The sequence below is a fragment of the Leptinotarsa decemlineata genome, unplaced genomic scaffold (assembly GCF_025532065.1).
Source record: "Leptinotarsa decemlineata unplaced genomic scaffold, Ldec_3_MD MMD2_tig00000505_RagTag_RagTag, whole genome shotgun sequence".
NCBI lineage: Eukaryota > Metazoa > Arthropoda > Insecta > Coleoptera > Chrysomelidae > Leptinotarsa > Leptinotarsa decemlineata.
In genome coordinates, this window is record NW_027412549.1 from 14,325,340 (window position 1) to 14,349,701 (window position 24,362).

Consider the following 24,362-nt stretch of genomic DNA (forward strand, 5'->3'; position numbering starts at 1 on the left):
GCATATCCCCAACGATGGATAGGAACAGGAGGCACTAAGCAGTGGCCCCCGAGGTTACCGGACCTCAATCCCGTCGATTTTTTCTTTTGGGTACACCTAAAATCACTAGTTCATGCTAGCCCCATTGAAAACGAGGAAATGTTGAGGGATCGCATCATAGCTTGCTGCGACACGATAAGAAACACTACAGGCATTTTTCAACGGTTGCGGAATTCTTTGATTAGGAGGGCAGAAGCTTGTATTAATGTTGGGGGTCGTCAGTTTGAACAGTTGTTGTTTCATTCAATTTTTATATATGTATTTTCCTGATAAATAACATAGTACTTCTCCGAATTGTTTTTTTTGCAAACTCCGAAATGTAGCACTTTCTAATAGAATAATTAAACCTGTCAATTTTTTTAAATTTGGGTTGAATAAGCAGTTCGATAATGCTCAGTTTAGAAGAAGTTTGTACGGGTATACTGCGTATAAAGTTTGATGAAAATAACTAAAATTGCTAAAAACTTATGGACAAAAACCTACCATGTTTTGAAAAAATTCAACAATCTGTATTTCGAAAACGAATCATTCTTCGTTAAACATTTTATAGAAAAAAGTTGTTTATTTTGACTAGATCCACCACATACTTAGTTTTTGTAATGTTCTCAGCAACTTCACTTAGCGCCCTAGAGCTAAGTAATATGCATCGATATAGAAAATTGTAAATATCTCGAAAACGATCACCTCCAGCGTTGTTGAGGAAATATACCTTTTTTACTTGGAAAAGGTGTGGGAATTAGGTTTTTTCATGAAAAGTACAAAAAGTTTACTGTCAAAAAAGTTAGGGCGATTTAAATAAATAATGACAGTGTACGCAGCGCCCTCTAGATGTTACATGAAAATTAATACGAAATAATGATTTCCCACGTCAAAAAAACCCCGGGTACCAAATTTCGTGCAAATAACTTATTTTTTGCAAGAGTTATTTTCAAAAAGCGAACAAAAAAATTCAATTTCAACACCCTGTATCTCTGAAACGAAGCATTTTCGAACACAAGTAGACTTTTTTTCTTAATATTGTCTCAGGAATACGCTACTGGAATATTTTAACGTACTTATGTTACACCCTGTAGATGTTATTTTCAGGTATTGGTTTTAATTTTTCATTTATGTTGGTTCTTCTAGGGATTTCAAATCATTTTATGTTAGACAATGGAAGTCCGAACTAATGAAATAAATAAACTTATAATTATTATTATTAGACGATGAGTTTTTATTTATGAGTGATGTAGAAAAAATTCGGTATTTTGAATCTCTTTTAGTTCAAAAGTTCCGGTCAAAAAACCCGGAATTGAAAATGCACTGTTTGAAAATATTTTCTTACCATCGTACACTAGTCCAGCATTATTAATAACCTTGTAAATCCTTGGACTGATCTCTTTCTCATTGAAATAGAAAAGAGCCATACAGTCCATTTCCAACATATTATGCCTGGACTCGAATTTGGCCTGGGTTATGATGTTGTCTTCAGGATTGTACGTCCAATCGATGAAATAGAAGGAGGAGTATATCTCAATACCTTCGCTTCGGATGTGATCATAAACGGCTTGATCAATTTCGGGGTCGTTGTAGATTGAAACGTTGTGCCGGTGGCGTTTCTCTATCGCCATACTGTATGGAAATGGTTCTATCAAAACCATGTGGGATCCGGGTACTCCGTAGGTGAGAAGACCGCTTATGGTGCAGTGGGCTTGCAGGAAATGACCGTAAATTATAATGACGTCTGGAAAAAGGTGAATGAGAAACCAAATGTCTGAATGCTACTCTCAGATTGTTTGTTGAGTGAGTTTCTACTGGACTGGGAAGTCTAACATATATGGGGCTACTCTATAATAATATTTATTTTCCCACAAGACATATATAAAGTGTAGGGAACCCTCATATACTTTTAAAGGGAATCTACTCCTGCGTCAAATTACGCTACCAAATACGTGGTATTCTATTCAACTTTAAGAAGTTATTCATGTGTGTCCAAATTTTGAGGCAATTTTTTTCGCCACTGGGAATAATATTGCATTAAAAATTTCATGTGGTAGTCAACTTTAACCTCTGAGTTAAGCAGTACATTTAATCACGAATAGCTCGTTACACGTTACAGGGTTTGGCCGAGAAAAAACTGATCCAAAGGTACAATGAGCACAAAAAGGCATACATAAATCCAACAATATATAAATCAAACCTCGCAACACACGCCATACAAAACAAACATAATTTCCGCTCACCAGAGAACATAAAACTCATAAAACAAGTCAACAAGGGAAACTGCATGGACATTTGGGAAAACTTGAACATCCATAAATTTAATAGTCATAAATCACTTATCGAGGAACAAGTACAAATCAAAATACAACAAGACCTCACTTTATGTGAGGTCTTGTTGTATTCCTAGAGAAGATTTAACACAAAGAAGAGTACCTGATGCAGAACAAATACAGGCAAATTTACTACCAATAGTACTACCAACTGTCGAAAGAGCTCGCAGATAAGCAGATAATTAATAGAAGATATAAAGCTTCAAATTTAATTTTGAAATATATATATATATTTATTTATTTATATATATATATATATATATATATATTTATATATATATATATATATATATATATATATATATATATATATATATATATATATGTATATATCATCTATTTATTTTTTAGATTTTCATGGAATTATTTTTCAGCAGCCTGACTGCATGAACCTTTGTCGATTTCATATCATTTCTATGAACATATGGATTCGTTTTCCGATGGCATTTCAGGTTAGCTTCCCAAATTTCTGCTACCGCAGTTGTTGGTTGACAGGTCAAACCACCAACACTGACATAAAAACTTGGCAAGTTGACTTGGGTGTCACACCAATAGGTGGTTCCACTTATGTTTCACTTGCGTTTACGCAGCTATTTTTATCAAGTACTTTTCTGTTTTTTCACATTTTGTCCTCAATCGAGGACCGCCTGCCCGGTACTGGATTCAGAGTGGCTCTAAATAGGTGTGATAAAAATTTCATGAAAAAATATTCATTATTATCAAAGTTATAACAACTCAAAAATTCGAAAACTCACACAGGTAACAGTCACAATATATCATTTTTTCATGATTTCAACAATAAAGTGCCGCCAGATGAAAAAGAAAACAAATAGCGTAAATATTTTTAATGAAAATAACGAAATTACATTCACACAATTCAACTAACAATGGAGCAAAACATTTGAATAAACGTAACTAATAACTAATTATTGAAATGTTTCGATTCAGTGCAACAATTAATTCTAACTCATATTCTAGTAGCCTCTTCTAATCCACCACGTATTTCGATACATGTGTCGTAGCGCTTACGAAGAAAGGACCAATAATTCGTTCGTTCAATATTCCACACCAGACGTTGATTTTTTGGGAATACTTTTACAGTTTATTACCCAGTTAGGATTATCCGCTGCCCAATAGCGACAATTCTGTGATGACACTACTCCATTTGTAGTGAAAGTGGCTTCGTCGGTATATAAAATATTTTGTAGGAAATTTCTTTTATTTAAACATTCCCCTTGGGCCCATAAACAATATTCCAGGCGTCTTGCTTCGTCGCCTTCTTGAAGTGTGTGTAAAAATTTTGGCTTGAACATCATTTTTGATACTGCACCAGTTTCATTGAATATTTTATTTACCGTACCGCAGCTGATACGAGGACGATCTGGATGTCTCTCATTAAATACTCTACAAACCTCTCTAGCACTTCTAACGTCATCTCCCGAAAGGCGTACAATTTCAATTTTCTTTCTTACGCTCAATCTTGCAGCCATGACACAAAATAATTCGAAGAACTGTAAGGTGAATATTGTTGACAATAGTACACTTAAATCTTTCACAAGTGTCAAACTGTAATATCATTTTCATGGCAAATAAGATTTAAATTGAAATATTAGGTCTTAGTTTTAGTTAATTTGCGTGAAAACTTGAATGTAATTCCGTTATTTTCCATAAAAATATTTACGCTCTTTGTTTTTTTTTTCATCTGGCGGCACTTTATTGTTGAAATCATAAAAAAATGATATATTGTGACTGTTAGCTGTGTGAGTTTTCGAATTTTTGAGTTGTCATAACTTTGTTAATCATGAATATTTTTTAATGAAATTTTGGTCACACCTATTTAGAGGCACTCTGAATCCAGTGGCGTAGTAATTTTTTCAATAAAAAAATCGCTAATAAAAAATTATTAAAATCGGTTTCCAACTTCAAATTTTAGGGGGGTGTTTCCATTAAAAATGGGTCACACTGTATATATACTTTTATTATACATATATTATATAGTTTTTGTGATTCTTATATAATCAGAAATGATTACTGAGTAACGAAATTAGTTAGCTCCCTAACTACATTATTAAAGGGGAGCTGTTGGAAGTTAGGTTGCATTATATCGTTTACTTGAACTATAGTAACGTCTACATCCATCAGTTCAATTATATGAATCTCAACGGCAGATATTTTGAAAAAAAAACAGTGAGTTGAAAGAATTAGATTCGGTACTTTTTTAAAAAAACTATGTCATTTCCTTACAATCGGGATCCTGGAATCGAGCGTGAAGATACTTCAGCTTGAGTACTGCGTTGTTGGCATCGATGCTGTTGTTGAGGACAAATACATTTTCGGGTTTCTCTTGGAATGGAGTTCGGTTGGGTCTCAGGGGCATTTGAAATTGTTCGCCGCTCATAAGAAATAACAAATCGTAACTTATGAAGCTATTAGTATTGATAATCACCAGTTGTTCCTTGCGATCAATTTTAGTGATTTTTCCTTGTCCGATGTTTATGTAAGTCTTGAAGCTGATCATGTCCATATATCTGGCGTCCATGAAATTTTTTTTCACCATAAAAGAATCTCGTATTCGGTTTGCAACTTTCGTGTATGCTAAACCTGTTGGGCAATGGAGAGTCACGTTGTTGAACGTCACCTAAACATTGAAAAAAATATTATAATTAACAAAACTAAGAATTTTAAGTCTGGAACAGATAATTAACTCGCACCAGTATTTTACAGACTTTTCAACCTTCCTAACAAGGAAGGGGTTGATCCTTCTTGTTGAAAGATTGCTTGCATTCAGCCTATGTCCAAAAATGGCAAGAAAAATCTTCCAAATAACTATAGACCAGTCGCTTTGCTATTAGAGACATAAAAAATCATGGTGAAAGTCGTAGACCACCATATCCTCAAATATTTGGAAGGCTTTAATATCTTGAGCGATCATCAATTGGAAAAACCAGGAATCCAATATATTGCTTTGCTGACGACAGCACACTTGTTTGTTCCAGGACATTGGCGGCGGATGTACATCTTTACCGGCAGCAGGAGGTTGCCTATCTTAATAAGAATCTAGAAATACTTTCGAATTGTGGTGACAGTAACCACTTCAATTCAATGCCTCAAATTCAATTCAATGCCTCAAAAACCTAGGCATTGGTTTTCTCCAGAAAGATAAATGTCTCCAAACCGGATATAATAATGGCAGGACAGGCAATTTCGCTTTCTGCTTCGATAGGTTTTTTTGGGGTCAAAATATACACCAATATGTCTTGGTACAATCATGTCGCTGGAATTGAAAAGGCTGCTTCTCAAAAGCTTGGAACACTGTTCCGAACCAGAAAACTGTATAGTTTGGAACAACACAGATAAGGAATTCCCGCCTCGACATAGGCGTCGGCATATTATTTTTCAGTGGTAGTTTTTCAGTTACTCATTCTTACAATTGTAGCAATTGATCAACCCATGGAACAGTTATCTCAACTGAATTTTTACACCATGGGTAATTATGAAAAACTTCGAAATTTAAGGTAGTTCATTTCCGAGTCGAAAACTCTAAAATACAATGAAAACACAAATAATCACACCGAATTCTCGTTAAACATATATTTACAAAATAATAGAGGCCAACAGAGGCCACAGCTAACCCTTGTCTTTAGATTCAGTATCAATTTGCTTCTCCTGAAGATGCTAACCTTGTTAGCGAAACACGCGTCGAGTGCAAAAATATCAGTTTGGTGTTAGGGTAATTGATCTCTAGAAAAAGTTTTCAAAAATCGGTTTGCAAAACCACTCATTACCTCACCTAAGCCCACGAACACATGGCACTGATAAAAAAATATTGTGAAACGGACAAAAAATTAGTTTCAGCCAGTCCAGCTAGCCGAGCCTTCATTCTTCAACTGCATGTTTACTATCTGGGCGACTAGTGGCTACAGGAAAGAAATGTTTTTGACTGTATTTTCATTTTTATTGCCGTTCCAGTCAAGAATGGATAGACTATACAAACCTCAGCAACTTTTGATGCTTTATAAAGCCCAGATGAGACCATCTTTGAAGCATTGTTCACATGCATGGGACTCTGTCCCTAAGCATACCCTGAAACTGCTTTATGTAATGTTATGTAATGTTATATTATGTCATTTCATGTAATGTTAGCTGTGTAATGTTATGTAATGTGATGTAATGTTGTGTTGGGGATTGTTATTTGATGTTGAATTATGTTATGTACTCTAGGTATACGTATATAATAATAATGAATTTACTGTTCGCGGTTGTTTTGTAGTATTTGTGGTATTAACGATACACACGGCTTTGTTTAGTAATTTTTGTGTGTGCCTGCATGAGTGTGGGTGTGGACTTTTGGATGCTTTCAAGAGACTAGTTATGGCACGGAAATTTACAATAGTGATAAAGATACCACTCAATTTTCAAAAAAAAAAGAAAACGAACAAAACCTCACCAAATAATTCAGACTCTGCCTGAATATCAAAGCTTCTAGAAACGCCAGTGAAGTATTGCTACATCCTACTACCACTATTTTTGTATTAACACAGTGCCTACTGACACTACACAGAGACGATGTTGATACATACAGGGCAAACGGTTCTTGCTTCTCAGTTATCGTTTCTGTAGGTGCACATTCTGAAACAAGTATTATTTGTTTCATAGCTGCTTCGTTCGAAGGAAATATCTTCGTTTTCTATCACTACGAAACTAAAACAGATATTCCATTCTCTTCATTTTGTTTTCTGTTGAACTTTTTTTTTCTAATGTGAAACAATTTATGATAGAGACTTGATTAATAATATAATTTTTGTGAAAGAAAGTTTTTGGCTTTCTACTTGAGGAAATCTTCCAAAGAAAGGAAGGAAGTAATCGATTTTAAAATAAGTAACTCTATACGTGGATGTGTGGATCATGCAAAGAAGTAACTTTCAGACACAAACTGAAAGAAAGTCCTCCTGAAACAGCTACTTTCATATAAACATTGAATTACACGAAAAAAAAAAATTCTTTCGAAACAAATACTTCTATATGAACACTGAATTATACAGAAGATACTTCTCTCTACTCAGTTTGTATTTCAAACATTCGTTGTGGAATAAAAATCAGATATTATTCACATGAGTTCTACTTTAAATGAATGGTAACAAATTGCACTTACATGGAACATTGTCATCCTCACTGGTATACATCGATGTTTCGCCTTAAGACACTTGCACCAAGGCTCTTCAGTACCAAATTCGATAACATTATAGAAAATACACACTTTCTTTCAGTTTGTGTCTGAAAGTTACTTCTTTGCATGATCTACACATCCATGTATAGAGTTACTTATTTTGAAATTGATTATTTCCTTCCTTTCTTTGAAAAATTCTCTCATCCCTTTTTTTGTATCAGATGGAGTAGTGAGAAAGCCAAAAACTTTCTTTCCCAAAAATTAATCACTCCTAAAAATATAACCCCTTCAATTCAAATAATTTTTGTCATCATTACTTGTGCTTAAGTCAATTTTTTTATTTTGTTGAAAACCTTTTTTTCTACTTCCTTGATTGACGACTTCTTTATTTTGTAGAAATTCATGTTGACTGAGGATACACTATAAAAACAGACTTTTCTCTATTTTCCACGATATTTTATAATAATAATAATAATATCGTTCATTATGCATAAAAAATAATTAAATGAAATAAATAAAAACACTTTTGTCTAAATTCCACTGGAAAATTTTATTTATACGACCGGTTTCGGGTTTGATCCCATTATCAAGTATAAAACTGAAATCTGAAATATCGATTTTATTATAATTTTCACACTCTAGAGTGTGGCAAATGTTCTGCGGTATATACAGGCCAAACCGGTAGAAATTTTGAAATAAGACTGCGTGAACACATCTGTTTGGACAAAAAAAATATGCAATGTACGAACATCTTCAAGAATCAAACCACAAGATAAATGAAGATAACCTCAAAATCTTACATATATCTAATAAAGGGAGAAAAATGAATCTGTTGGAGGCCATGGTAATTAACAAATCAATTAAAAACCAGAAACATAAACCCATAAACGAGCAACTTGATTTATGTAGGTCTCCTCTCTTGAATTTATGAGTTTTACAACCTCTAGAATTTTTATGGTAGTATTTTTAGTTAGCATCCTGTCTCTCAAGTACCTGTCCTTGCAGCATACTTGAAAATTCTAATAAAATCGATAGTTCAAAATTCAGATTTCAGTTTTATACTTGATAATTGGATCAAACTTGAAACCGGTCGTATAAATAAAATTTTCAGTGGTATTTAGACAAAAGTGTTTTATTCATTTCATTTAAGTGATCATGAATTACCATAAAGTAAACAATTCATCAATCTCACATGCATAAAAAATACATTTATACATAAAAGGAAAAGGCTATCTTCCAACACTCCCAAAAATTATACAGTGAGTGTAAGAAAATAATTATAAAAATACTTATTTACTATCATAACAATGATAGAGAAGAGAAAAAAATTGAAGACTGAATAGTTGCTAATAACTCTTAATATTCTTAACATTATTTTGGTCAATTTAACAATTTCATAGCACTACCGTACATTGAATTTTAAATCTTTCAAATTAGCACTGAGCAGTAAGTATCTGTGATTTTATTTCTTTCTTGAATTGATGAAAAGTATGATTTAAAAGGGGTAAAATTTCATTGAAATAAGAAGGGGCTATATAAGAAAAACTTCCTTGAAATTTGGAAGTACGGTGCCTAGGTATGTTGAATGAGTTAATTCTCAAATTGACCATATGTATGTCAGAATGCCTGCTTAATAAACTATATAATATAGTATATAATATAATATAGGTGTTTTAGTTTGAAGCAACTTGAACAAAAAAAAATTATCAAATATTGAACTCTGTACCTCACATTCAGCTCCTTCATTTTTAACAAAAATGGTGTAACATGTTCACCATATGGTATACAGTATACGAATCGCATGCAAGCATTTTGTATACTTCGTAACTTCTGCTTGTTATATTGCGGCAAAAAATTGTAATATAACGAACAACAATACTCGATATGGCGGTAAATAAGAGTTTCAACTAACTTGAGTTTCATTTCTTTTGGTAACTGATACTTGAATTTATATAGCGATTTGAGTTTGAATAATGATACTTTCAAAATGTTTGACACATGCTCATGGAAAGACAAAGAGCTATCTATGGTTACGCCAATATTTTTAGCACTGTCTACCCAGTCAATGTCTGCGTTATCGAGAGTGAGCCTAAAGTTACACTGACTTTCTACTATTTGTCTTTGAGACCCTATGCATAAGGCCAAAGTTTCATTTGGATTGATTTTCAGTCCACGATTCTCCGAGTATAGGAATGTTTTGTGCAAATCTGTGTTTATATTGACCACGCAACTTTCTGTATCGGTGTTATGAGAAGACAAATATAACTGTATATCATTTGCGTATAGATGTACTTGACAATATGATAAGGAAGTGAAGTAATCAAAAATAAACACTGATTACATCAAGGGTCCTAAAATATTTCCCTGCGGTACACCTGAGATTGTTTTTTTTGGGATGACCATGAGTAATCATCCAGTTTGACTCTCTGTGATCGGCCTGTGAGATAGCTGGTCATCCATTTAAGAGAAATGTCATCGAATCCCATGAATTTGAGCTTGCTGATGAGTGAATCAAAAATAACTAAATTCAAAGCTTTACTTTGATCAAGCAGTACTAGAATGGTGGCTTTTGATTGATCTCTGAATCTCGCAAGATCGTCGATTACTTTCAAGAGGGCAGTCTGTATTCCATGTTTTTTGCGAAACCTAGACTGCTCCTTCAGGAGTATTCGATTTTCTTCAAGAAAAGCTCTTATTTGACGGGAAACATTTTTCTCGAATATTTTAGAGAATGAGGGCAGAATGCTGACAGGGCGTAGGTCACTTAACGTGGTAGGTGCATTCTTTTTCGGAATTAGAATCATATTAGCAACCTTCCAAACATCTGGAAAAATACCCTGTCTGAAGGACTCGTTGAAAATATGTTTAACTTCTTCAATACAGTGTGTTATCACTAATGATATCATCTTGATATTTATATTGTCAATACCTAAAGCATTAGATTTTATTTCTTTGATAGCAGTCAAAATATCATCATCACATATATCGGTGAGGGAAAAGTTCAAAAAAGCGTTCAATTTATTATTAGTGTAGAATGAAATAGTGTTATTATTTACTATTGAATGTCCAGCCATGTTTAAAAATTAGTCATTGATTTCTTCAAGTCTATGTAGTTCAATTGGCAGGATATTGGTTTGCTAGGATGATTTTGTAGTAACACCCCAATCTGCAAGATTTCTCCGTGCCATTTTTGAATTATTTTCATTTTTGTTCAAAACAAATTTTATATATGCTGTTTTTTCACGTTCTTTATTGTTGACTAGTCACCAATAAAGAAATATCGTAAAAAATAGACAAAAGTGTGTTTTTATAGTGTGTCCTCATTGTTTTTCTAAATTAAGCTGGAATTGGGTTATGGCATCTAATACTGCGGACTCTGTATCACTATTTTCTCGAAATCCGTATTGCCCAACATACAGTGTGACCCATTTTTAATGGAAACACCCCCTAAAATTTGAAGTTGTGAATGTTTATCAAAGTTTCAGGGCATACTACGATATTTTTTCTTAGTCGAAAATCGGGATTTTTTATTAGCGATTTTTTTATTGAAAAAATCACTACGCCACCGGATTCAGAGTGCCTCTAAAAAGGTGTGACCAAAATTTCATGAAAAAATATTCATGATTAACAAAGTTATGACAACTCAAAAATTCGAAAACTCACACAGCTAACAGTCACAAAAAACCCCTTATATCAACAGATATAGCCATGAGAATATTTTCTTTAGGATTTCAACAATAAAGTGCCGCCAGAAAAAAAAATGGCGTAAATATTTTCAATGAAAATAACGGAATTACATTCAAGTTTTCACGCAAATTAACTAAAACTAAGTTCTAATATTTCAATTTAAATCTTAGTTGCCATGGAAATGATATTACAGTTTGACACTTGTGAAAGATTTAAGTGTACTATTGTCAACAATATTCACCTAACAGTTCTTCGAATTATTTTGTGTCATGGCTGCAAGATTGAGCGTAAGAAAGAAAATTGAAATTGTACGCCTTTCGGGAGATGACGTTAGAAGTGCTAGAGAGGTTTGTAGAGTATTTAATGAGAGACATCCAGATCGTCCTCGTATTAGCTAAGGTACGGTAAATGAAATATTCAATGAAACTGGTGCAGTATCAAAAATGATGTTAAAAAGTAATCCTGTACAAAGACGAAACAGGAATGACAGGAATGATCAAATCATTTTAGATTATTTCAGAAATAATCCTAATGCCAGTATATGGAATGCCACTTTAGATTTGAATATTCCACGAGAAACTATTCGAAAATGTCTCAAGGCGAAGAATATTAAACCTTTCAAGCCAAAATTTTTACACACACTTCAAGAAGGCGACGAAGCAAGACGCCTGGAATCTTGTTTATGGGCCCAAGGGGAATATTCAAACAATAGAAATTTCCTAAAAAATATTTTATATACCGACGAAGCCACTTTCACTACAAATGGACTAGTGTCATCACAGAATTGTCGCTATTGGGCAGCGGATAATCCTAACTGGGTAATAAACTGTAAAAGCCAGTATTCCCAAAAAATCAACGTCTGGTGTTGGATATCGAACGAATGAATTATTGGTCCTTTCTTTTTTTGAGGAAAACATTAATGCGCAGAGGTTTCTAGAATTTTCAAACACAGAGTTTTGGGATGCTTTTCATGAGCTGCCAATCAATGAACGATCAAATTTAATTGTCCAGGTAGATGGGGGTTCAGTTCATTATGCCAGAGCTGCGAGGCAATAGCTTAATGAACATTTTCCAAACCGATGGATAGGCCGTGGTAATCCGTTATGTAGTGTGGCCACCCAGATCTCCAGACCTCACAGTTTTGGACTTTTTTCTCTGGGGACTTCTCACACAAAATGTTTACAAAAACCGCTGAAGGGATAGAAATGAACTTTGTGCAAGAATTCGACAGGTATGTGCAGATATTAGCCCTCAAGAACTAAGGAACGTAATCAGAAACATTCGTAAGCGCTACGACACATGTATCGAAATACGTGGTGGATTAGTAGAGGTTACTAGAATATGAGTTAGAATTAATTGTTGCACTGAATCGAAATATTCCAATAATTAGCAATTAGTTACGTTTATTGAAATTTTTTGCTTCATTGTTAGTTGAATTGTGAGAATGTAATTCCGTTATTTTCAATAAAAATATTTACGCTATTTGTTTTTTTTTCATCTGGCGGCAATTTTTTGTTGAAATCATAAAAAAATGATATATTGTGACTGTTAGCTGTGTGAGTTTTCGAATTTTTGAGTTGTCATAACTTTGTTAATAATGAATATTTTTTCATGAAATTTTGGTCACATCTGTTTAGAGGCACTCTGAATCCAGAGGCGTAGAAAAAATATCGTAGTATGCCCTGAAACTTTAATAAACATTTCAAATTTTGTCCCAAGGTAGACCTTTTAGTAATTGACATTTCAAAAAAAAATATATTAAAATCGGTTTACAACTTCAAATTTTAGGGGTGTGTTTCCATTAAAAATGGTTCACATTGTATAATAATTTTGTCTTTTCAAGATTCAACAATTTCTCAATAATTTTAGGTAAAACTGGTAAACTTGAAATTGGTCTATAATTCGTCATGAAAGTAGTTGTTTCGATATGGCTTTTTCTTCCAGTTTGTGTCTGGATGTTATTTCTTTGTATGATCTACACATCTTTGTAAATGGTAATGTAAATGGTTTGATTCGTAAAATTATTTTCTTTCTTTGGAAGATGTAGAAGTAAAAAGCCAATACCGTTCTTTCATAAAAACTATTCTCTCCTTAAAATCCTTAAAATATCCCCTTTTCAATTTATAAAATAGAGAGGAAAGACATTCTAAGAATATAAAGTCAACCTACCTTCGGCTTTGAGTATCTTCAAATCATACTCAGGCTGCTTTCGTGGTAAAACGGGTAGCAGAGTTTGTAGAATATTCAGCAGAGGCCTTTCTCTGTAAGCTTCTGTTGTGTCGTATGGAGTGTGTCTATAATATAGAACAGAAAAATCACACAGTCTATGTATTTCTCTGAGAAAAAACTGGGAGTATCTTTGGAAAATGGGCGATAAAATTATGCTTTCTATGAGTCCATGAGAGCCAACTCGATGAATTTTATTATCGATGTAGTGTAAATCGTAGTGTGCCTGGAGATAGTTCACGTCAAATTCTTCGGTAATAGCTGAAAAAAAAAAGTGGTATAACAATTATTGGAATATGTCTATGAAAAACTCGAGGGAAATATGGTCAGGTTATATCCACATGTTAGCAATTGACCCAGTATTTGAGCGAATATGTGAAATAAGACCGTCAAAGAGAGGTGTCGTTGGAGGTTAAAGGATAGCCTGCTCATTGAAAGATAAACAATGTATTACTTACTACGTAGTTCAGCCTGAATCGATTAATGCATCATGGATTTGCTGAAAACGGCAACATTTGTTCCTGAATAACGCCACCAAGAGAGATTAGGAGTCTATGAAAACCTAGTTCAAAGTCTAACACAAAGAGGGGCTCTAAAAAAGCTAGTAGAAGATATACAAAATTGATCTAAGTACAACATAAGAATCTGTTTCAGTCAGGAACACCATTCGTAGCAGCCTAACAAAAACTAATCCTTGGTTCAACAAAAATTGCGAGTCAGCTCCAAAATTCTCGCCTACTGGCAGTGGGGTAAAAATCCCAGTGCCAAAAACCGAGCTAATTTTGCTTGTGCTCACAAACTTGAAATAAATGAAAGCAATGAACTTCACAATCAGAGAATTAGGGATAAACAGCTTGCCAATCTCAGCGGGTCTAGATCAGGGGTCTCCAAACTTTGAAGCCTTCGGACCATAATGATTTTTTTCAGTTTGTTCCAAGGGCCAATTTCTGCCCTTTACTATATTTGTCGACTAGGATAGTCGCAAAGTGCGTGACCTAAGCAAACTTACGCTTTTTTGCATTTCAATTATTATTGTGTATTGTGACACTTAACGACATCTAGTGGCGAGTAGTGGTACTATGTACTATCTTTTTCAGCTACCCGCTAGGCGGCGCAACTACCCTAAAGAGGCATAAGCCTATAGCAGGGTCCTACACAAACACATAGACACACAAAAAATTGTAAATACCTGTAAAATTTGTAATATACGATTTTCATTCATTCATTCATTCAACTGCGAGTTAGTCTGCGTAGGAAAGGCGAAGGAAGCGAAACTGTCTATTGTGAAATAAAGGAACGACCGTCAATAAAAGTATTTTGATTTGACTTATTGTTTTTATGTGTGATTTGTTAGTATGGAAAAGAAGCGAAAAATCGACAGTGAATGCAGAACGTTCCAAGAAAAATGGAACTTTCAGTATTTTGTGATTGGGTCCAGTAATAAGGCGCTATGTTTAGTTTGTAATGAAACCATAGCTGTTCTCAAAGACTATAACATTAAACGACATTATGAATCGAAACATCTTCAAACTTACTCCAAGTATACAGGAAGTTTGCGGAAGGAAAAATTTGAAGCTCTGAAACGCGGACTCAAATCGCAGCAATCTTTGTTTACCAAAGCGAATACTGAACAAGAGGCTGCAACTCGCGCCAGCTTTCGTGTGGCTCTTGAAATCGGAAAACGTGGCAAACCATTCACCGATGGTGAAATGATGAAAGAATGCTTGATTGCAGTAGCCGAAGAAACATGCCCCGAAAAGGTAAATTTATTTAAAATTGTCAGTTTGTCAGCAAACACCTTGGCTCGGAGGGTGCAAGACATCGTAAAAAATATATCATCTCAACTGTCTGACAAAAATGGACATCATGAGTGATTTTCTCTTGCATTGGATGAGTCAACGGATGTGTCAAATACTGCTCAGGTTTTGATTTTCATTCGCGGAGTAGATAAAAGCTATGAAGTGTATGAAGAACTTCTTGATATTGGTAGTATTCACGGCACGACAACTGGGGCAGATATTTTTAAGGGAGTTGAAAATGCCATTTATAAAAAGAACCTTCGATGGAGAAATTTGAAATCTATAACAACTGATGGAGGTAAAAATATGTATGGTAAAAATAAAGGAGTGGTTGCACTTGTGTCAAAGGCTGTAGAAAATGATGGTGGTTCAAAACCATTACTTTTACATTGTATCATTCATCAACAGTCCTTGTGCGGAAAATTTTTGGATATGTCTGAAGTTCTAAAACCAGTCATATCAGTTGATAACTTCAGATCCACTAGGCTGAATCACCGACAATTCCGCGAGTTTATTCAACAGATTGGAGAAAATGATTTAGCATATCATACTGCCGTACGCTGACTTAGTGCGGAAAAGTCCTTAAGCGCTTTTTTAAACTTCGAGCAGAGATAGAATTTTTTTGTAATGAGAAGCAGCGCCGTTTTGCCGATTTAGAAAATAGTGAATGGATGTGGAAGTTAGCCTTCTATGTCGATTTGACAAATCATATGAACGAACTGAATTTGAGATTGCGAGGAGAAAGTCATCTTCTCCCTGATTTATACACCAATATCAAATCCTTTAGGCAGAAAATAATACTATTTCAATCGCAATTACGTAAAAAAATGTTTCACACATTTTGAAACATGTGAAATATTCAGCCACACTACAGAGACTGAATTTCCTGTCAATTTTGCAATCGAAACTTCGAGTGCTTTGAAGATAAATTTTGATACTCGTTTTTCAGATTTTGATGTCTTTGCGAATGAAATCAAGCTGTTTCAAAATCCTTTTGATTCTGACATTGAAACCCTGGCTCCGGAAGTCCAAATGGAAATTATTGATTTACGGTGCAGTGATATGCTTAAGAACAAATATCAAAATTCATCTTTGTTGGAATTTTCTTCCACTGGAACAATTTGATAATTTGCATAAATTTGCTCGTGGGCTGTTTTCTGTTTTTGGTATTACTACTACTCAATCTGAATTTCTAGGTATTCACATTGACAACAAGCTCAAATGTATTGAGCATATCGAACAACTTAAATGTAAAATTTGTTCTAGATGTTATGCAGTGAGAGTAACTTCAATAAATTTGGGAATCAAAACTGCCAGAACGGTGTGTTACGCCCTCGTTGAATCCCATCTACTTTATGGAGTACCCTTTTGGGGAGTATGCAATTCATCAGCACTTTTCTCTGTAGTAGTACTGCAGAAACGGGCTATCAGGTACTTATATGTGTAAAATTAAACCTCGTGATTCATGCAGACACAAACTCGTTGAGCAAAAGATTTTAACAGTGATTGCTTTGTTCATTTTGGAATCAGTTTGCCTGATTTACAAAAATATGTCCCTATTTGAGGCTTCATGGCATTCTTATAGCACCCGGTCTACCGCGTTGAAATTGCCAATTCCTTTAACAAATTTGATCAGGAATTCTATTTATTACAATGGAGACAAGATGCTTAATCACTTGCCCTCAGATATAAGACATGCAAATTTGGCCAACAAAATGTTTAGAATAAGAGTAAAAACATTTCTGGCTGATACACCCTATTATAATTTGTAACAGTTCTATAATGATAAATTTACGTGACAAAATGTGCATATTTGAATTCAGGTTATATAAGATTTTTGTTTATATTCTTGTTTGGATATAAATGTTTGTTTGCTTAGTTCAATGGGTGTGTTTATTTTTGTTATATTATATATGAGTATATATATGTTTATAAGTCTATTATATAAGTGTTGATAATATTTTTAAACAAGTCTGTACACAACCATGTTGAGACAAAATTTCGATGGTGCACTATAGTGTATGTCCTAACTTTACTTTTTTGTAGGTGTTTTTATATTCACATTTTATATTTCTATACTTACATTTGTATGTATTTTTCACAAGCTTTGTCCACAAGATTTATTCTTAATGACAATAAAGTATATTATTATTATTATTATAATTATTATTACTCACTGGCAACACCGACAACTTGATCTTCACATAACATCACACAGGAGTAGAATGAACTTTTAGGATGAGTTACGCAGTTCTCAAAGTGTTGGAGCACCATGAGATAATTAGGTATAGTGGACAGCAGAAATTTCACCTGTTTCTCATGCTCTCTACGAGCAACCTGTAAAAAATATAAATAATTACTAATAGCCTGAAATAGTGACACAGAGTCCGCAGTATTAGATGCTGTTTGGTCAAACTTCTTATTTTCGGTGAAATAAGATTTTTTTTACTTCTTGCTTTTTATTCAAAACAAAACTGACAATAATAATATTGGTATAGTCTATCCATTCCCAATTGGAACGGCATAAACATTTCTTGCCTGGGGCCCTTAGTCGCCCAGATAGTTAGTTACCGCGCTATCAAATGTAGTTCAGTGCCGTGTGTTCGTGGGGTTAGGTGAGGTAGTGAGTGTTTTGCAAACCGATTTTTGAAAACTTTTTCTAGAGACCAATAACCCTAACACCAAACTGATATTTTGGCACTCGACGCGCGTTTCGCTAACAAGGTTAGCATCTTCAGGAGAAGCAAATTGATACTGAATCTAAAGACAAGGGTTAGCTGTTTATATACCTCAAGTTTTTTGGTCCGATGTGGACTTTGTTTGTTAAATGATGATTATCCCAATTGATTTTTCGGTAATTAACTAGTGGAACCACTACCTGCAAATTAATTTGTCCGTTTTTTAATCTATTGTTGACAAATTAATTTGAAGGTAGTGGTTCCACTAGGTAATTACCGAAAAATCAATTAGGATAATCATCATTCAACAAACAAAGTCCACATCGGACCAAAAAACTTTAGGTATATAAACAACCCTTGTCTTTAGATTCAGTATCAATTTGCTTCTCCTGAAGATGCTAACCTTGTTAGCGAAACGCGCATCGAGTGCAAAAATATCAGTTTGGTGTTAGGGTAATTGATCTCTAGAAAAACTTTTCAATTTTTACACCAAAGGTTCCAATCTCATCGTTTAAACCGATTTTTGTGAAAGTCTGTTTTTGGGTTCTTTCATCAATATGGCTTTCTAGATACCTTATGAAACAACTGATAACATTACGTGTGAGGAATCTGTGTCAATCGACAGGGATCCGGAATTTGAAAATAAGGACTTACATGTTGAAGAAGAAAAACTGTCACACTTCACAGAATGCTATTGTGAATAGAATATGCGAGATAACGAAACTATCTCGTTCGACAGTTCTTCGAGTCATTAAAATAGGGGATGTCATTGACCATGCGATGAAACGAAAACAAAGGAATAAAAAATTCGCAAACGTTGATGGTGCTACAAAAGATGTGATTTGGCGAACAATTTATGGTATATACCAAAAAAAATGAAGTGTCAACCTTGGAAATGATTTGGTATAAATTACTCGACTATCCCGATTACAATTACAAATGTTTAGAAACTCTACGAGGTGTCTTATTGTCTTGTGGTTTCAAATATAAAAAATTGAACAATCGGATGGTCATAATGGAATAGACATGCATTGTTCAACTCCGACAAGAATATTTGAGGCGAATGAAAAGCTACCGAGAATCCAGCAGACATATAATCTACCTCGACGAAACTTGGTTTGACACCCATGATGTTGTCAAAAATGGCTGGGTAAACGAAACCAAGTATTGTGCTTTGAACACACCTTCTTCAAGGGGAAAACGTGTTATAATTTTGCATGCCGAAAATGAAAGTGGTTTCGTACCTAACGCTTTGCTTCTGTCGGCCAAAAATATAAAAGATTCGTCTGCTTATTACCACGAAGATATGACTGTGGTTTTATTCGAAACCTGGTTCAGTGAGCAGCTTCTCCCAAATATTCCTCCAAACTCGGTTATTGTTATGGATAACGCTTCGTATCATTCTCGGTTATTGACTACAATTCCAAGCAATAACACAAAAAAGCAGATATTGTTGATTTCATGCGAAATCATGACAGGGAAATACCCAAAAAGATTCCAACGAAAAAGGTATTACTGGCGATCATAAAACAACGTAATTTGAAAAAAGAGTATATTATTGATTCGATGTCTGAAACACGTGGTCATATTCTCCTACGTTTGCCTCCATACTATTGTGTATTCAATCCAATTGAAATGGTTTAGACCACAATGAAAGAAAGCTTGCGGAAATGTAATCAGTCACCGACTTTGAATACTGTAGTTCTTGACAATATAAGGCGAGAGGTGAATGATGTAGGTAATATTGATCTGTGGAAGAACTGTGTGGCCCACGTTATAAAAGAAGAGAACAAATATTTTGTGCAAAGTTCCATAAATCCGATCGTTATTCAACTCGATGATGATTCCACCTCATCCGAATATAGCGAAGAAGAATTTTGATTTTTCTAGCAATTTTGTTGGCCTCTATTATTTTGTAAATATATGTTTGACGAGAATTCGGTGTGATTATTTGTGTTTTCATTGTATTTTAGAGTTTTCGACTCGGAAATCAACTGCCTTGAATTTCGAAGTTTTTCATAATTACCCATGGTGGAAAAATTCAGTTGAGATAACTTTTTCATGGGGTGATCAATTGCTATGATTGTAAGAATGAGTAACTGAAAAACTACCACTTAAAAATAATATGCCGACGCCTATGTCGAGGCGGGAATTCCTTCTCTATGCTGTTCCAATTGGTATTGGAAATACTATAACTATATAAAACAATAAACAATCTCATCTTCACTACTAGATGTCAGATTAATTCAGAACATTCTCCGGGGCTGGCAAATTACTTCTTTGGCTTCAACGAAATGATTTTTGTGATGAGACGACGATAAATTCATGTTGCTGTAGTTACTTCGACTACCCGTAACTCTGCCATCGGGACCAGGAAAAATTTGCGTAACTTTTCCTCTTGGCTATGATTTTCTGGAATAAATATCATCCGCAATAACGACGATGTCTTCTTCTGCAACATCACTGCTATTGAACTTCCACTTGCTTCTCTTTATCAGCGCGAGTACAAATTTCCGTATCCACGTTTCCAGAAAAGGTATGCATATTTTTGAATTGTTCACGTAGCTGCTTTGGACTTCATTTGACGAAAATCTCGATACTTCGAGCTCAAGTTCAGGATGAGAGAACAAAAAGAAGTCGCTTGAGCCTAGATCTGGTGAGTAAGGCGAATGGTCAAGCAGTTCAAACCGTAATTCGTGGGTTTTCGCCATGGCAACCGCTGAGGAGTGAGACGGTACGTTGTCGTGGTGAAATATGATTTTTTTTTCCTGCAAATGTGGCCGTTTTTCTACCTTCAGATTGTCAAGTAATGATGCGTAGTATGGTCCTGTAATTGATGCTAGATATACAACTGCTGTTTTCACAACAATACTAGTATTTTCCGATCGTTATTGTTTTAAGCTTAAAAAAATATTTTTTACATTTCTGTTCGATTTTCTTTATGTTTATGTGATTTTTAGTTTTATAAACTAGATTTATTTTTAACTTTTTAGTTCGATGTTCTTTAAAAGCGTGTTTTTTTAGTTTTTTAAAACTATATTTATTTTTTACTTTTTAGTTTCATATGCTATAAAAGCGTGTTTTTTATTTTTATTAGACTAAATTTATTTTTTACTTTCAGTATCATATACTATAATAGCGTATTTTTTAGTTTTTTAAACTATATTTATGAAATATTTAAGTGGGTAACTGAATTTTTCAGGTGTACATTTTACAATGATGTTTTCATTGTTGAAATCCATATTCTGGTTTGCTTTCAAATAATCGACTTAGATTTTAAAATGTATCTTTCGTTTCGTTCAAAACGTTTTTCTGTACAGAATCACGGGTAATTGAAAATATTTAAATATCTAAATATTTCATCTATAATAGGTCATCATCCCGCCATCTGCCCGCGAATAGATCAAGAAATAATGTATACTAAGACCAATAATGATTGAGAGTAGAAGTAAGCCCAGTTGACAGCAAATCGAGGGCGTGCTTATTAATTTTTGAGAGGGTTAAGAATGAAAGAAAAATTCTTAGTACAATTAGTTAAAATATTCATACACATTTTTTATTATTTCATTAAAACTTTGCAATATCGTAATTTACCTAATCGTTGTAGTCATTAGGTGGGCCTTATGAAAACGGAGTAATAATCGTGGTAATTATAGTAGGTACCAAATAAATTAACAATACTAATAAAAAACACAATATATATATATATATATATATATATATATATATATATATATATATATATATATATATATATATATATATATATATATATATATATATATATATATATATATATATATATATATATATACAGGGTGTCCCTGGACTTCCTCTTTTCCTCTCGGGAATGTATAGATGGGGTCAAAATATCACCAGTACTTCATATAACTTTTTTTCCTGAAAGTCTTCGTAACCAAGTTACGGGCCCTCGAAGTTACAAAATGAAAAATGTTTTTCTTTGATAACTTTTCAAGGGAATATTCAAAATCATCCAAATTTTGGTAATTGACTAAACAAATGAATTCCGTCGATGAGCTTTCATGCAGGAGTCAGTTGTTTTGCTACAAAGTCAGGAACGGACTACCCCCGATGGTCCACACCCCAAAACTTTGAAATGACAGATATTTTTCAATATTTTTCAACAAAATAAGGTTACTTGGACAATTTTATGAAGAAAAGTACTCGTGTGGAAAGTCGATCGGAGCAACGAGTCTTGATAAAAATGTAGTTCTACTCGACGACATCAAACCCGCTTGTCCACCATTATTTGAAATGAATAATTATCAAAGCAGAAATAATAATGATAACGTTAATTCAACAACATTTATAACAGGAATAATACAAAGTATGCTAGAATGAAGTCGTAAACAAAAAGTACAGTACCTATATGGAAGTTTAAGTCACTAACTAACTAACAAGCTACTCTACTATGAAATATCGAATTCATTCCATATTTTGTATGTACATAATACGTGTGGAATAATCACGTTTCGTGTTGATCAGTTATCTGAATCTCATGAAACTCAACATTCGAATGTTTCAAATCCTTCTTCACAGCTAAACTGTTGAGGAGTTTCACTGATAATTAAAATTTTATGGGAGAAATTCTTTAACACGAATCTAAATTTAGCTGAAAAAACGCACATCGGAAAAAATATTTACTATACTAATAAAAAGCAAACGAATGAACTACAAAAACGGCTGCACATGATCAGGTGAAAAATATCCAGGGAATAATATTTCTTTCACAGATGTTGACAAAGAAACCTTTTAGAAAGTCTTGATAAAAAATGAGAAACTGGAATGCGATTTTGTTTTGTTGAGTGGTGCGTTGTCATATGACTATCATTGTATTGTCAATATTCTATAGGATATTTTGAATTCTTTTGATATGGCCGAACAGTTTACATTCAATGAATATGCAGATATGCATATATTTTATGGACGAGCATTTTGTAATGCTGCAGAAGCTCGTCGTCTGTATTCCTAGCATTTTCCCAATCGAACGGTACCGTCAAGAGAAACATTCGAGCGTGTCGATCGCAGCTTGAGGGAGACAGGTATGTAATAATTGATAATTAATTTGAGCACGTTGTTTTATTTCGATATTATTGTAGGTACAGTTTTGCCAAAACGAGGTGGTGAGGGCGCTCCTAGGACTGTACGTACCGTTGTATTGGAGGAAAATATTTTGGAAGCCGTCGCTGATGATCCTTCAATGAGCATCAGATATCTATCAGAACAGTTCCATACATCCAAGTCCACTATTCATAGAATAATTAGGGAACAACTGCTCCACCCATTTCACATCCAGAAGGTACATGCCATGACACCTCAAGATTTTCCAGCACGACTGGAATATGCCAATTGGTTCATGGATAGGCAAAGAGAGGATATGACTTTTATTAATCGAGTTTTATTCACTGATGAAGCAGGTTTCAGTAGAGATGGAGTTATCAACTCTCATAATCTCCATATATGGGCCGAAGAAAATCCCCATGGGATATTGCAAACCAAACACCAACGGAAATTCAACGTGAATGTTTGGGCTGGTATCATAGGAAACCATCTTATAGGACCATTCGTTCTACAGGACCGATTGAATGGAGAACGTTATTTGGAGTTCATTCAGAACGATTTGAATGGACTTTTGAAACATGTTTCATTGCAAACCCGAAGAGATATGTGGTTTATGCATGATGGCGCTCCTCCTCATTTTAGTTTGATTGTGCGTGACCATCTGAACCATATTTTCCACAATAGATGGATTGGTAGAGGTGGGCCATATTCATGGCCATCGCGGTCTCCGGATTTAAATACTTGGATTTTTTTCTGTGGGGGCATCTAAAAAGCCTTGTTTACGCTACACCTATTCACACAAGAGATGCATTATTGAATAGAATAACATTACATTGTGAAGCCATACGAACCATACGACCATGGAATGCTATTTCGAATACAGAGAGGGTGTCTTCGCAGACTAAGAAAATGTATAGAAAGAGAAGGTGGTCATATCGAGCAGTTTCTGTAGCGGATTTTTCATTTCTGTTTGCTCTTGAGGCTCTTGAGTTTCGTTAGTTAAACGTGTTTGCATTATAAAAATTCGTTATGAACATTTTACCTATCATTTCCATTTTCCTTAAAAGAGGAAGTCCAGGGACACCCTGTATATATAACTTTTTTCACTATTGGGTTGCAGCAATTGATAAGTGAACTCATTATAACTATTCTCAAGCTTTCGAGTAACTTAAACTCATCGTCAGGGGTACTAGAAAATACAAATTACAAATTTTTGATAATAGAATATAATATAAATGTAAATATACAAATTTTCGTCTAATCTTCAACCTCAGATTCGTCACTGTTGCTACCGCTATCATCAAAGTGAATTATGATTGGTTCAATATTGTGTTCAATACGGTTGTATACGTTCCACATTTTTTGCTCCTCT

At 34.2% G+C, this 24,362-nt stretch overlaps 2 protein-coding genes across 2 annotated transcripts in view; one reads left to right on the plus strand and one right to left on the minus strand.

Moving 5' to 3' along the window:
- The window catches only part of plx (PTB_TBC1D1_like and TBC domain-containing protein plx), a 160,813-nt gene that overhangs the window by 36,376 nt on the left and 100,075 nt on the right, over window positions 1-24,362 (plus strand). The window lies entirely within an intron of this gene.
- LOC111504736 (cilia- and flagella-associated protein 61) overlaps window positions 1-24,362 on the minus strand; it is a 56,531-nt gene that overhangs the window by 14,412 nt on the left and 17,757 nt on the right. Inside the window, exons 7-11 of the mRNA XM_074174026.1 lie at window positions 17,408-17,567; window positions 13,375-13,692; window positions 6,799-6,980; window positions 4,596-4,989; window positions 1,364-1,762 (exon numbers count right to left, since the gene is read on the minus strand). Coding sequence (XP_074030127.1) covers window positions 1,364-1,762; window positions 4,596-4,989; window positions 6,799-6,980; window positions 13,375-13,692; window positions 17,408-17,567 — 1,453 coding nt within the window. The remainder of the gene's footprint in view (window positions 1-1,363; window positions 1,763-4,595; window positions 4,990-6,798; window positions 6,981-13,374; window positions 13,693-17,407; window positions 17,568-24,362) is intronic.